The sequence below is a fragment of the Tenrec ecaudatus genome, chromosome X (assembly GCF_050624435.1).
Source record: "Tenrec ecaudatus isolate mTenEca1 chromosome X, mTenEca1.hap1, whole genome shotgun sequence".
Classification (NCBI taxonomy): Eukaryota; Metazoa; Chordata; class Mammalia; order Afrosoricida; family Tenrecidae; genus Tenrec; species Tenrec ecaudatus.
In genome coordinates, this window is record NC_134548.1 from 3464012 (window position 1) to 3476501 (window position 12490).

The following is a 12490-nucleotide window of genomic DNA, read 5'->3' on the forward strand; positions in this document are numbered from 1 at the left end:
AAATAATTAAATGGTGCCCAATGAGCTCAACTGACCACAGTATTAATGAACCCACTGCCACTGAATCAGTTCTGACTCACTGTGACCGTAAAGGGGTGAATAAAACTGCTTTGGAGGGAGTCTCGTGAGTTTGCAAGTCTTCACGGGAGCAGACAGCTTCTTTCATTTCCTTAGGCACATTGGTCTGATAGAGACTGATGGAACCGTTAAGACTCCAGCCCTAGGGGAAACTGATTACAAGGATCCACATGTGACCTCCTCCCTGGGAGAGGGACAGCAGAGAAGGGGGGGAAGGGAGACTCCGGATAGGGCAAGATATGACAAAATAACGATGTATAAATTACCAAGGGCACATGAGGGAGGGGGGAAAGGGGAGGGAGGAGGGAAAAAAAGAGAACCTGATACAAGGGACTTAAGTGGAGAGCAAATGCCTTGAGAATGATTGGGGCAGGGAATGTATGGATGTGCTTTATACAATTGATGTATGTATATGTATGGATTGTGGTAAGAGTTGTATGAGTCCCTAATAAAATGTAAAAGAAGAAAAGAGAAAAAAATGATTAGGGCAAAGACTGTACAGATGTGCTTTATACAATTGATGTATGTATATGTATGAACTGTGATAAGAGTTGTATGAGCCCCAATAAATTGTTAAAAAAAATAAAAAGACTCCAGCCCACTGGTGTTGAAAGGTGTTGAAAGGCTTACACCTAAACAGAGAGGAAGACTTCTGTTGGGTTCCATCCTGCCAAGCAATGACCGAATAAATGTTTGATAGTTAAAAATCACCCTCTTCTCGCCTTTCTTGTATGACAGTGATAGATGACCAAAATGGCGTGTGTGATGGGGTTCAAGTAGTCTTCTGCGAGGCCCATGGAGAGAGGGCAGGTTGTGCTGAATATCAGCTGAATTCATGATCGCAGGACTTGGAAAAACCATGTATGTGCTGCCCGTAAAAGGATCTTGTTTCACCCACAGTATTAGAGTGTCTCAGAATCAATAGGTGAAGGCTAAGAACAGACTATGGTCACCTGCACACCAGGGAGCCCAGAGTTGAGGCAGGTGTGTCTGTTTGCCTAAACCAGAAGGATTTTTCAGACCAGAGACTTTTTCAGACCAATCAGTGGAGTCCCAAGCAAATCCAGGTGAGTTATCCACCTTTATTGTCCATAAGTGCAAATCGCAACAGAAGATGAATAATGATCTTTTCAGGTTCTAAGAACATGGTTGTTGGTAGAAGATCTTTGAAGGCTTAGTATCAAGACTTTTGCATGGAGAAGGAAATCTGTAAGTGCTTGCTCTGTGGTAGTTTAGGATGGGAACTTTAAGAATTTAACTTACTTTATTTCATTTATGTTTTTGTTGCTGTTGATAGGAGACCCCATTTCTTTCTATCCAACGTATGATATTCTTCAACATGTACAGCTATTCTTACTCTCTTTATCTAAATCGTTCCTCCCCGTTCACATCAACTCATTGCTCCCTGAATTCATTGCCTGATCCCCTCAGTTAACTGGGGCCAATGTGATCCCCAAAGCTGGAAGTTTCAATTGGAGAGAGTCTTTAAATATTTTTTAAACAATTTATTGGGGCTCATACAATTCTTATCACAGTTCATACATATACATACATCAATTGTATAAAGCACATCTGTACAGTCTTTGCCCTAATCATTTTTTCTCCTCTTTTCTTTTTTTACATTTTATTAGGGTAAATATTTTTATAATTAAAATAATACCTTGTCATGGGTGGTACGTACCAGAGCACATTAGTTCCTTGCATATAATCTTGATAGAAGCCAATCCGAGGGTGCAGGGGATCAATCCCTGGAGCCTAGAGTGTTGAGTCAACACAATCGACAAACCATTCACTGCAGACACTATTGCTCCCTTTGAAGCAAAAATCTTCAGGGTGTTCATGTGGAACGGAGCAACCAGGTGAACAGGAGGGAAGAGTCCGGAGAGAACTGCTCTGCCAAGGTACCAGGACACACCTGGATCTTTGGAGAAAAAACTACCACACATTTATTTCCTTTCTCTTTCTTCCTCTATATCTATCTATCTATCATCTATCTATCTATCTATCTATCTATCTATCTATCTATCTATCTATCTATCATTTAAATAGTATCTATCATCTAATTATCCATCAATCATTTACCTACCTATATATCTACTTACCTCTCTCTTCCTCTCTTCCATCTCTATCTCTCTATCATCTACCTAGCTACCTACCTACCTATCATCTCTATTATCTATCATCTAGCTACCTAGCTACTGATTTATTTACATCTCTTCCCCCTCACTATTTTTTTTTAATTTTATATCTCCACTAATGGGGAAAACTCCTCGGCTATTCTGATAAAACTCAATGGAAACAATGTTCTCTACTGGTTTCCATGCCCAGTGCAAACATTAAGGAAGACAATGGTCATAGTTCACCTAGTATTTTTTCCCTCTTTATTGTAAATTAGGCGGCGTTTATATTTCAGATCACGGTCTTTGTATTACACAGCACAAACCACTCCCTAAAGCTCCCAGCAGCCTACCCCTTACCAGCTTCCAGATTTTTTCTTCTCTGTAGTGTGGGCTACTCTCTCTCATTTCACCCAAGTGAGCGACACCCATGACCCCGAGCCCATTGATTTATCTTCCCTCCCTGGTACTCTTGAACTTGGCAAACACGAGAGTCTGCTCCATTGGGTAGGGAAGTCTTTAATTAGGTCCGTTTTGCTTTGGAAATTCCTCTTTCCAATAACGAAGCTCTCGTGCATGTGTGCTTTCGTGTTTGGCTGATTTCACTCAGCATGAGGTTCCTCGGTGCATCTACGCCAGGTGGTGCCTTGCAGGCTCATCATGGATCATGGCTGAGCCTACTCTAAACACTGCCTTTCCCTGTGTGAGTTCATACAAGAGAGGGCATGCTAGCAGGAAAGGTATCTTATTACAATAAGCGGAACCTTCGGCCATCTGTCCCGAATGGACAACACGCAAAGTTTTGTTTGTTTTTTGCCCCATGATGAATACAAGGCTTTATGGAGATTTAGGGGACAGATATGTGTCCATACAGCCTCGTGTCCATAAAGTAAATAGACCCTTCAACTAACTGAGCTTGCTGGTTCCCTGAATTCTCTCTCCATCCCAATCCAACCTTTTCTCCCACGGGCCATCCATTCCAGGAGAGACATCCCTGCCTGGACAATGCTATTGAATGTGGATGTCTACTGAGCCTCAACTTTAGTCCCTGCTCTGCAAGGACACACTGGAACCATGTATGCAGCAAATAATTTTATTTGATCAATTTAATGATCTAGGGACACCACACAGAGAGGAGGGGACACTGAGAAAGGTGAGGCGGGGGAGGGAACATGTCTTCGAGGAGAAGAAGATGAGCTGCAGAGGAAGGCAGAGGGAGCTCTTCCTACTGGTGACTCTGATTCCACGGGGAAGCTGAGGCCTGTCCTGTGGCAGTCCATGCAGGTACCTTATGTAGGGGAGAAAAAAGTGGGCAGGGTGTTTAGTCAGGCTGATCTAGAAAGAGACTCAGAGGTAGTTGGCTGTCAAGAGTTGGGTATCTGTTAGATAGAAGAGTTGGACACTTTCTCACATGGAATCTAATAAGATCTGCCTCTAAGATAGGTGAATATCCACTAGGAATGATTCCAAGGATATGGAGATGGTGGAAGTGCAGGCTTCATGACCTTGGGAATGAACCTAATTCACTGACCTGCAACATCATGAACTGAAACACTATACACACACACACACACACACACACTTTAAGGGAAACAAAATAGAAGAGAGCCTAGTGGTACTTGGGTTAAATTGTCTTCTGAGAACTGAAATGTCAGTTGTTTGAAGCAACCAATCCCTCTGCAGGGAGAGATGGGGCACTTAGCATTTGGAAGGCAGACAAAGAGAGGTGCAGAGGCATTTCTACTTATATTCGGGGGTCCCCAGAGTTGGAATAAATTCACAGCCACAAGTTATACACAGAACCCGGCATAGAGCTGGAGTTAGACATCTGAGAACTCATTGCAAGTCGGGATATTCCAAACACCGGCAGTGGTGATGTGTAAAGAGAGACTCTGTTCCCCTCCAGAAACCCTTTATGGGGCTGCTGTGATGTGTCCCGTGCACAGATCCTTTCCTGGGGAAGGACCTCCGGCTTGCTCACATTCAGGGTCACCAAACAACAGGTAGACCCTCAACCAGAAAGACTGACAAAACTGAAGTGATGGGCTCAAACACAGACCAAAAAAAAGAAAGTGAAAACCGTAAAGAACTGGGCAGTGTTCGTTGTACTGGACACAGAGTCCCTGTGAGTCAGGGCCAACCTACAGGTATCTAACAACAATCACACGGTTCAGAGTCGAATTGGTGGCAATGGGAATGTAGACGGGGAAATGTCATCTGGGGGTCAACGTTTTCCAGAATCAAGGTTAAAAAAAAAGTTACTGAAAAATTTCTACTGAACCTAAAGCCCAAACCACGGTCATCCAATTGGGTCTGACGCCTACAGGAACCTACAGGCCAGACTAGAAGCTCCATGATTGGGTTGCTGAGGTCCTAACTCCCTGCGGGAGCAGAAAGATATATCATTCACCAAGCACTAACCCCGTGCTTAGCAACCCAACAATTAACCTACCTTGGCACCTCAGGCCCATGTCAAATCCCAATGGGAGGTTCTTACACTGATGAGAAGGACACTGGCCACTGGTCACGTTAACTTACCCGCAAAAAGTATGTCATGGAGAGAGCGCTTGGAGAACTGAGAATGTTGGGGAAAGAACAGGACAATTATCTGTGAAGAAAAATGAAAACAAGAGGGAAAGAGGTCAGCATTCGATGCCAATGAGACGAAGGATTCTCTGTAAATACTAGAGTTCATAGCAAAAAGATTTACAGAGAAAGAATTTAAACCAGTTCAATGTGTTACTGGAAATTATGCGTACCTGACAGGTCACATATGAAATCATAGAAAAATGTGGTTGAGTTACCTCGTCCGCTGACATAGACCAAGTTTTCCTCAAGAATCTCCTGTTGTCTCACAAAATCCAAGAAGATGTCAAATTCTTCCTGGGTCACAGATGTGCTTCTTGCTGAAAATTGGAATATACAGGGCAGGAAGTTTCCATGAGAAAGTGTGAATTCATAAGTGAGGCAGACTTCCAGAGGCTAGGTAGAACACATCCTTTGGAGCATGTGGACACAATCCCTGAATCATGTAAATGGTTAAGGTGCTATGTCTCATCTGGCTGCTGTGAGCTGGAATGACCTCATGACAATGGCTGTGGGTCTGCTTTTGGTTGTCCTTGGGGATGTTGACTGGGGACACCTTGGGGGAATGGCTTGAGGCTCTGCTGATGAAAGGTCGTGAACTCTGGAAAGCCCTCAGGGTCTCAATTCTAACTGGCTCTCATAGAGTGACCTTGAGTTGCCATTGACCCTATGGTTTTGGACCCAATGGTGTAGCAAATGGGCAATCCACGTAGATGCTAAGAGGAAAGTTGGTGGTGGAGTGTACCCAGAGCAGATTTTCAACAGAGGCTTGGTGATCTGCTTCCCAAATACCATCCTCTAAAAACCAAGAGAAGCCCAGTGGAACTCGAAAGCATGTGTGGATCGCCACGGGTTGGCACGGACAGATGGAAACTCAAGTGGGGTGCTTCTGAAGGAAAGATCACGTGATATCCCATCCTGCCGGTGTTGCGACTAGAATCTCTGATGAGGGAGAAGTGGAGTCCTCTTTCGAGGGGTGGAGCGGATGCTTACTGAAAAGTTCAACCGTCATGCTAGCAATTCCGTGCAGATTCACATTGCTATACAATCCTATGATAGTATCTTCTGTGACGTAGACAGGTTGAAAGGCATCGTAGAGCGGACCTGGGAGGAAAACAGATGAGTGAACACAGGATATTCTGATAGGAGTTCTGGCATGACAAGGGCGAAGGACTCAGTGAATCTTTGGAATGCCGGCAGTGTGAGCCCACCCTTGACTCTGATGGAGGAAGTCTAGGCCATGGACCCCGTTCAAGGTCATAGGTCCATTCAAGCCAAGGGGTCTTCCTGCTGTATCTCACAGTGTTGCTCTGAGTCAGAATTAACTCAATGCACCCTAACGACCCCCACCACAGGACGGGACTTGAAAAGTTAGTGAAAATAATGAAATGAGAGGCTCATGGAAATTCCCCAGCATCGGCTTTCAGAGCCCCTCGTGTGCAGGTAGGGATATGCACAAATAGTGTCTAAGTAGCCAAGTTGGAACTCCTAAGTGAGCATGGGACCCCACCGGCAAAGTTGATATCCAAACTCCCATCCACTGTTATGTGAAGGAGGAGGTTCTCTGCTCTTACAAAGATTTACAAAGACGCAGCCTATACAGGGCCACTATGAGCCAGAGATGACTAAATGGCAGTGGGCTGATTTTCTGATTACATGCTTAGCTGTAGATTGATAACAGTTGACTTTGAAGATTTGAGTGAGATTATGTGTAAAAAATAAAGAGTCAGCTAGGAGAGAGTTAAAGTTGATCAGGAAAGCAACATGTGGGGCATTTCATTTCATTTAATAGTGTATAACTACTTCCATTTGACTGATGTTATGCAATTATTATCAAGCAATTAGACTCTGAGGCATGGAAAAGGCAGAATATCGTTCAGGACCATTAAAAACAAATGATCAAACCAAAAGAGGGGAAGCAATCCGGTCCAACAGCCACCTGATTTGTACCAGAAGATCTGATTGGAGTTCCCCTAGTTCCCTTCAATCTTATGTGAATCAACGTAAGCTGTCTACATGACAGAGATGGATTCAGATTGTTGTGAGAATCTGCTCTGCTTGTGACAAGATGACCGCGGTATGGCTGCTCGAGCCGGATCCAGTAGACTTTAGTTCTTGACTTTGTCTCAAATCCTTGCCCTCCACCCAGATCGCACATGAAGGAAACCTTTGAAGCATTTGCTCTTACTGCTTCCCGATAATACTGAACATTGCAAGGGCCTCAAGATTTAATGTTGCTTATCTGCTTGCGCATCACGAATTAACGTGCTTGGAAAATCCATGGGATTGTACCTGGTTTCACCCATGATGGTGAGCAGCAATGGATTTCAAGTGCACAGAGTTCCTGTCAAAAGTGGAGGCAATTAATTCAACACAGAAACACAGTGGTACTTACCAAGACCAATGAATAAATTTTTAATGAATAAACTGCCTTCTTTTCTGTCTGCATACGCATACCGCGGGAGGCATTTCCCATTGTACCTAGAGCATAAAACATGACCAGGTGAATTGGTGACTGTGATAAAACCATTTAACAGATAACCTGGAGGAGCAGGATTTCGTTTCTGACCCAGGGTGCATTAACAACACATGCAGAGTCTCTCTGCCTACAAAAGAGCATTTGTAGACGTCACTTGGTGAAGGTACCAAAGACCTTACGTTTCGAAAGAAATGCAACTTAGTGAAATGCGTTACACAAAGTGAGATCAAACAGGGCGTGCGTCTGCTGGGCTCGCTCCGCTGTGTGAGGACAGCAGGACCGCCCAGTCTAACCGATAGCAGAGTCACCGGGGGCTGCATGGATCGGTGTTTCGCAGAGAGAGCACCACCCTCTTCTCTGGGCTGTAGACACACCGATGCGTGCTCTGTGTGATGGCGTTTACATGGGACAGACATCGGTCATGATTGAAATGAGGACCTTACAGGGGCAATTCCTACCATTGACAAGAAACTCGAACTTCTGTAAATTTGGTTGAAAACAAGTGCGTCCACACGTAAGAGCAGTTAAAAATAGTCAGAAGCGTACATTCTCAGCGTGACTAGGAAAGCGATGCCCTGTCCATCTATCCCTCCACCTCCCTAATTTAGACAAAATGAATGACTGTCAGCCTTGGAAGGTTCTCCTGACACTCAGCAGGCTGTGTAACCATGGCTGTCTTGACTCATTGTCACACAGCCTTTGTTCACGTTGTTTTCTATGCTGCTTTGCTTGCATCATTCACAGTTTCTGTGTGTGTGTCTAACACAAAGAGACACAGACTGAGAGAAAGATAAAGATAAACTTTTCACAAAAAACTCGCTCTTTATAGATCCCCAGCACAAGTCAAAAAGCTTTTCCCTTTAAGTCTCTTCATGTTAGATGTCAGCACTCAATGTTTCCTGCTTACACAGTCAGCGTCCCAACATTACCTTCTGGTTGGTGTTGAATGCATTCTCTGTGCAAGGCTTCACAGAGGAAGCATGATCAGAAGGAAGCAGACAATGTCCCTGTCGGCCATCTTCCACGGACAGCTGTTTGCTGAGTCCTGGAGACCCTGAATCCAAACCAAGTCACTGACAGACAATAGTCTTCAGAATACACTCTGCCTCCTCCTTGTTGAGAGCTCTCATCTTATGATACGATCCTCCTACTTCCTGTACGTAGCTACCTGGAACTCGCCTACATTTCTTGAACACTGGAGTGTCAAGTATTTCTTCTTTTCTCAAATAACAGAGTGTTCAGTACAGAATTGTTCTTCCTCCTCTTCTTGTTTCCTAACTTGAAAATTCAGTTCTTCCTCCAGAGGCATTCCGTCCCCTTTCTTCCATACCCAAGATTCCCCAGCTATGAATTTTGAATCCTACAAGCCTGCCACATTCTGCCAAAGCACTGCCCTCCCTCTACCTCATCTTCAGTTCTTTCAGAAACTCCACTCAGATACCACTATCAGTTTATATATCTGCAACTGGACTAGGATTCAAAAGAAGACAAAAAACTATTTCTACTTCTTTCATGATTTGAGTTCTTACCAAAGGCATGTGATATAGCAATCATGCGATCAATAAGCCTTGAGGCAAAGGAAGCCTTCCCACCCTGTGGGAGTGAGATTTTATGTCCACTTGCTGATGTTTGAAATTGTAGAGCGTAATCTCAGCTGTCAATCAGGCTATAGTCAGATGATGCCTCCTTAGAGGTGTGGATTTCTTACAAGCAAGGCAAACTGAGAACCTACATTTCTCTCTCCTCGTCACTCCACCTTTCTGTTTGCTGGGACTCTGCCTTCAGTGGTGGCCCCATCAGACCACCGTTTGCTGAGAGCTGCCAGTGGCCTGTCACGTCTCCACTGACCTTGGATGCAGGTGACTCTATACCCACTGGCCATTGATCCTCCTGCAGTCCACACCACCTTTCTGCATCCACACCTTGCACCTACATGTGTGTGATGGGGCCCTGGTTTGCACCTTATTGGTGGTCCTGAGTTGAACTAGCCTGGGATGTGTTTTGTTGGTGTGAGATGACTTGTTGATCTAAAGCTCTTTCTCATAGACACATATCCCTGGATTTATTTCTCTAGACAACCTGCCCCCCCCACTAACACCCTACACATCCACAGACATAGAGGCAAAATAGTCAGGTGTCACTTTTCCAGGAGAGAGGCTATGTTGTGGTTCATGCTCTATTCACAGCTTGTTGCGAGAGCATGGCTCCCTGACGTTTGGTCCTTGTAAGTAACAGATTCCATTGGAAACGTCAGGATTTGAGGGCAGTGTTCCTTTGTCTCCCTCTAATATTGGTTGAGTTGATTCCAAGGGAGGCATTTGACTCTCAGTCCCCTAAGACATTGACTCCTAAATCTCCAACTCAAGAGACTCCAAAGCCCACCACCCAGATCCCTGAGATATCTCTGCAAACAAGGAAGGTGGATTCTCCTTGGTAACCAGATTGCTGTGTTCATTTTCATTCCATGAAATGATTACTTACTTGAAATAGAAGGCAAACTGAAACAGTTGACTTTCCGGAAAATACTTGATCTCACGCATATAAACATCGAATTCACCTCCTTCCACTGTCTTGTTTGGGTTGGTAGAGGCCATGTATATGAGGTTATAATTTCCTTTGATCTAAAAGAAACATATCGGTAAGAAATGTTAGCCCGCGACTCTCATTTTCATAAATATCATCTGCAGCCATCGCTTGCATTAGAGGAAAACTGCATGTGTTGAATATAGAAACCTTGTAAAAGCAGTGACAACAAGCACAGCGCCAAGGGAGGAAATGAAAGTGAGAAATTCCTGTAACTGTTTACACTGTGTCATCACACACTGCCTTCAGTTCACATCCACTGTGTTACCTCATGTGAAGTACAGAGGGAGAAAGTAGACACGCAGCATGATGCTCCTGATGGTGTCCGTGCTTCAGCACTCCTCTCAAACCAGAGAGACAGACTCTGCCCAGAAGGAGACACCCCACCAGAAAGTCCCAGGTACCTCCTGCTGGAAAAACCAGCCATGCAAACCCTATGGAGCAGTTCTGCAGAGCAAGACATCAGGGTGTCCACAGCATTCTCTCGTGGGGACTGGTCCTAGAAACTTATCAATAAATCGAAGGATCATGCTTTGGGGGTGGGGGTTACAGATGACGATCCCGGCGCATAGATGTGGAAACACCAATACAATCCCTCAAGACGACCTGCACCTGCATAAAAGAAGAACCACCTGTGCCAGGCTGTCCTTATTACCATTAAGAGCTTTTCTTTAGGCAGAGGGTCCACGGCAGCACAGGTGAGGGCAAGTCCCAGCATCAGGAGTAGAATCTTCATCTTGCCGGTGTTGGTCACTTTCCTGTCTAAGAAGCCGGTAGAAGGTAACCTGCTGGAGATGTTCTGTGTTCCTGTCGCCTTTTATACCTCTTGCGTTTCCTTGTGGCTATTGTTTGGGCTGGGTCTGGACCACACATCCCCTTTCCCCAGCTCTCCTGAAAGATAAGACTGAATTGTGCAGTCCCTGCCCCAGCATTCCAAGGGGCTTATCCCTACGGGCTGGTCTGTACAGCCCTTCCCTCAGCAATCCAGGAAGCGTGTTTGCAGGAAAACAAGGTGGTTTACTCACATACCAAATCCTGACCCAGACCCTGCACCAGAAGGTCTCCTTGTCCTTATTTGTACATATGTCCTTGGCTCACGCCCTTGATATGTCCCACTGTCTCACCACCAGGCACGATTTCCCTGACCTAACCCCTACAGTGGCTCAAGATGTTCCTGTCCCCTTTCTCTGCTCTCCCTTCCCTCGGGGGAGTTCTTTCCCTCCCTCAATAAAACCTTGCTCAACTTCACATTCCTGGCTGAGTCCTAGCTCTGCTCTGCCTCTCAGCTTTTACCTCTCAGCTATTTGCCATGAGGTTCCCTAAGACATCTTCTTGAAAGATCAACAGAAAGCACCTTGGTGGGCAATTCTTTAAGGATATCTAGGCTGCATGCAACCCATTCTTTCTACTCGACCTCTCTAAACAAAAACAAAACAACAACAACAAACGTTTAGCCCAGATCTTTCCCCAAAATGTTTCCTGTGGAAGGGCATCCATGTCTGTGCCATGAATCCTGACAGATAGCAAGTGATCGAAGTGCCAACTCTGAGGATGAAAACCCTGGTCTTTGGAGTCACTTTTGCCTCAAAGCCAGTGAGGGACTTGCTGGTGGTCATCGTCTTGGCGTCCCTCTGTGGGATTCAGGGTGTTGTCTGTGTGTCTGACCTCTGTAGTGGGAAGGAGATCCTGCACTTGTCTTCTCAGTGTCTCCTCCGAGCCAATCATGGAGAACCAGAGATGTCTTCCCTGTGTAAAGCTCCTACAACATGGCTTCATATGGAGACATGAGTCCCTCGTGTTTCTCTGGCTTCCAGACAAGAGTTAATCATCGACTGGAATAATTATTACATTTGTTCCTGTGACTATGCACACAATGCATTCTCATACTGATGTTGTTAGTGGCCCTCAGTCGGTTCTGACCCACAGCGATCTGCATAATAGCAGGGAGCAGCATGGGGTCCTCTGCTATTCACACAATTATTCCTTCGTGTGATCCATTGTTCACACACTATGTCAATTCATCTTATCCTTCCCGTCTTTCTCTGCCCTCTACTTTGCCAAACATGCTATCCATCTCCGATTATTAGTCCCGTGATAACTTGTCAAAATCCGTAACATGAATTCTTGCCATCCCCGTCTTATGGAGCCCTGTGGCCTGACTTCTTGCAAGAAGACAAACTTGTCTATCCCCTGGAAGTCTGTGGTACTTTCAAGCAACACGATTCTAATGTACGCATGGCCTGGGTCAGGTGCACTTGACTCCCCAGTGTCACATCTTTGCTCCTCCACACCTTGTGTAGCAGATACACCTGATGCATTAAGTCTATTCATCTCATGCCGCTGCTTCCAAGCCATTCATTGTGGATCCAAGCAAGACAGTCATTCAGAAATTCAGTTTTGATCTACATTTATCACGATGTCACCTACGGGTGCAGCTGTGAGGATTTGGGCCTTCTTGACACTGAACTGTAATCTGCAGTGAAGGACGCAGGCCTTGACCTTCATAAGCAAATATTTCCACTCCTGCTCACTCTGAGGAAGTCAGCTTGTTCATAAACTTTTCTTCAATCCAGATGCCTCATGCTCATATAATATTGCTTCTCTGGTTATTTGCCAACATGCATATTGAGAAATAGGCTGAAGGGAT

General features: G+C 45.0%; 1 protein-coding gene across 1 annotated transcript in view; it reads right to left on the reverse strand.

The window, feature by feature from the left end:
- Positions 1-3325: 3325 nt before the first annotated feature.
- LOC142434483 (allergen Bos d 2-like) overlaps positions 3326-12490 on the reverse strand; it is a 30836-nt gene continuing 21671 nt past the window's right edge. Inside the window, exons 5-10 of the mRNA XM_075539191.1 lie at positions 9742-9881; positions 7177-7262; positions 5775-5885; positions 5000-5101; positions 4734-4803; positions 3326-3483 (exon numbers count right to left, since the gene is read on the reverse strand). Of these exons, the coding sequence (XP_075395306.1) occupies positions 4748-4803; positions 5000-5101; positions 5775-5885; positions 7177-7262; positions 9742-9881 (495 nt within the window). The 3' untranslated portion in view covers positions 3326-3483; positions 4734-4747. The remainder of the gene's footprint in view (positions 3484-4733; positions 4804-4999; positions 5102-5774; positions 5886-7176; positions 7263-9741; positions 9882-12490) is intronic.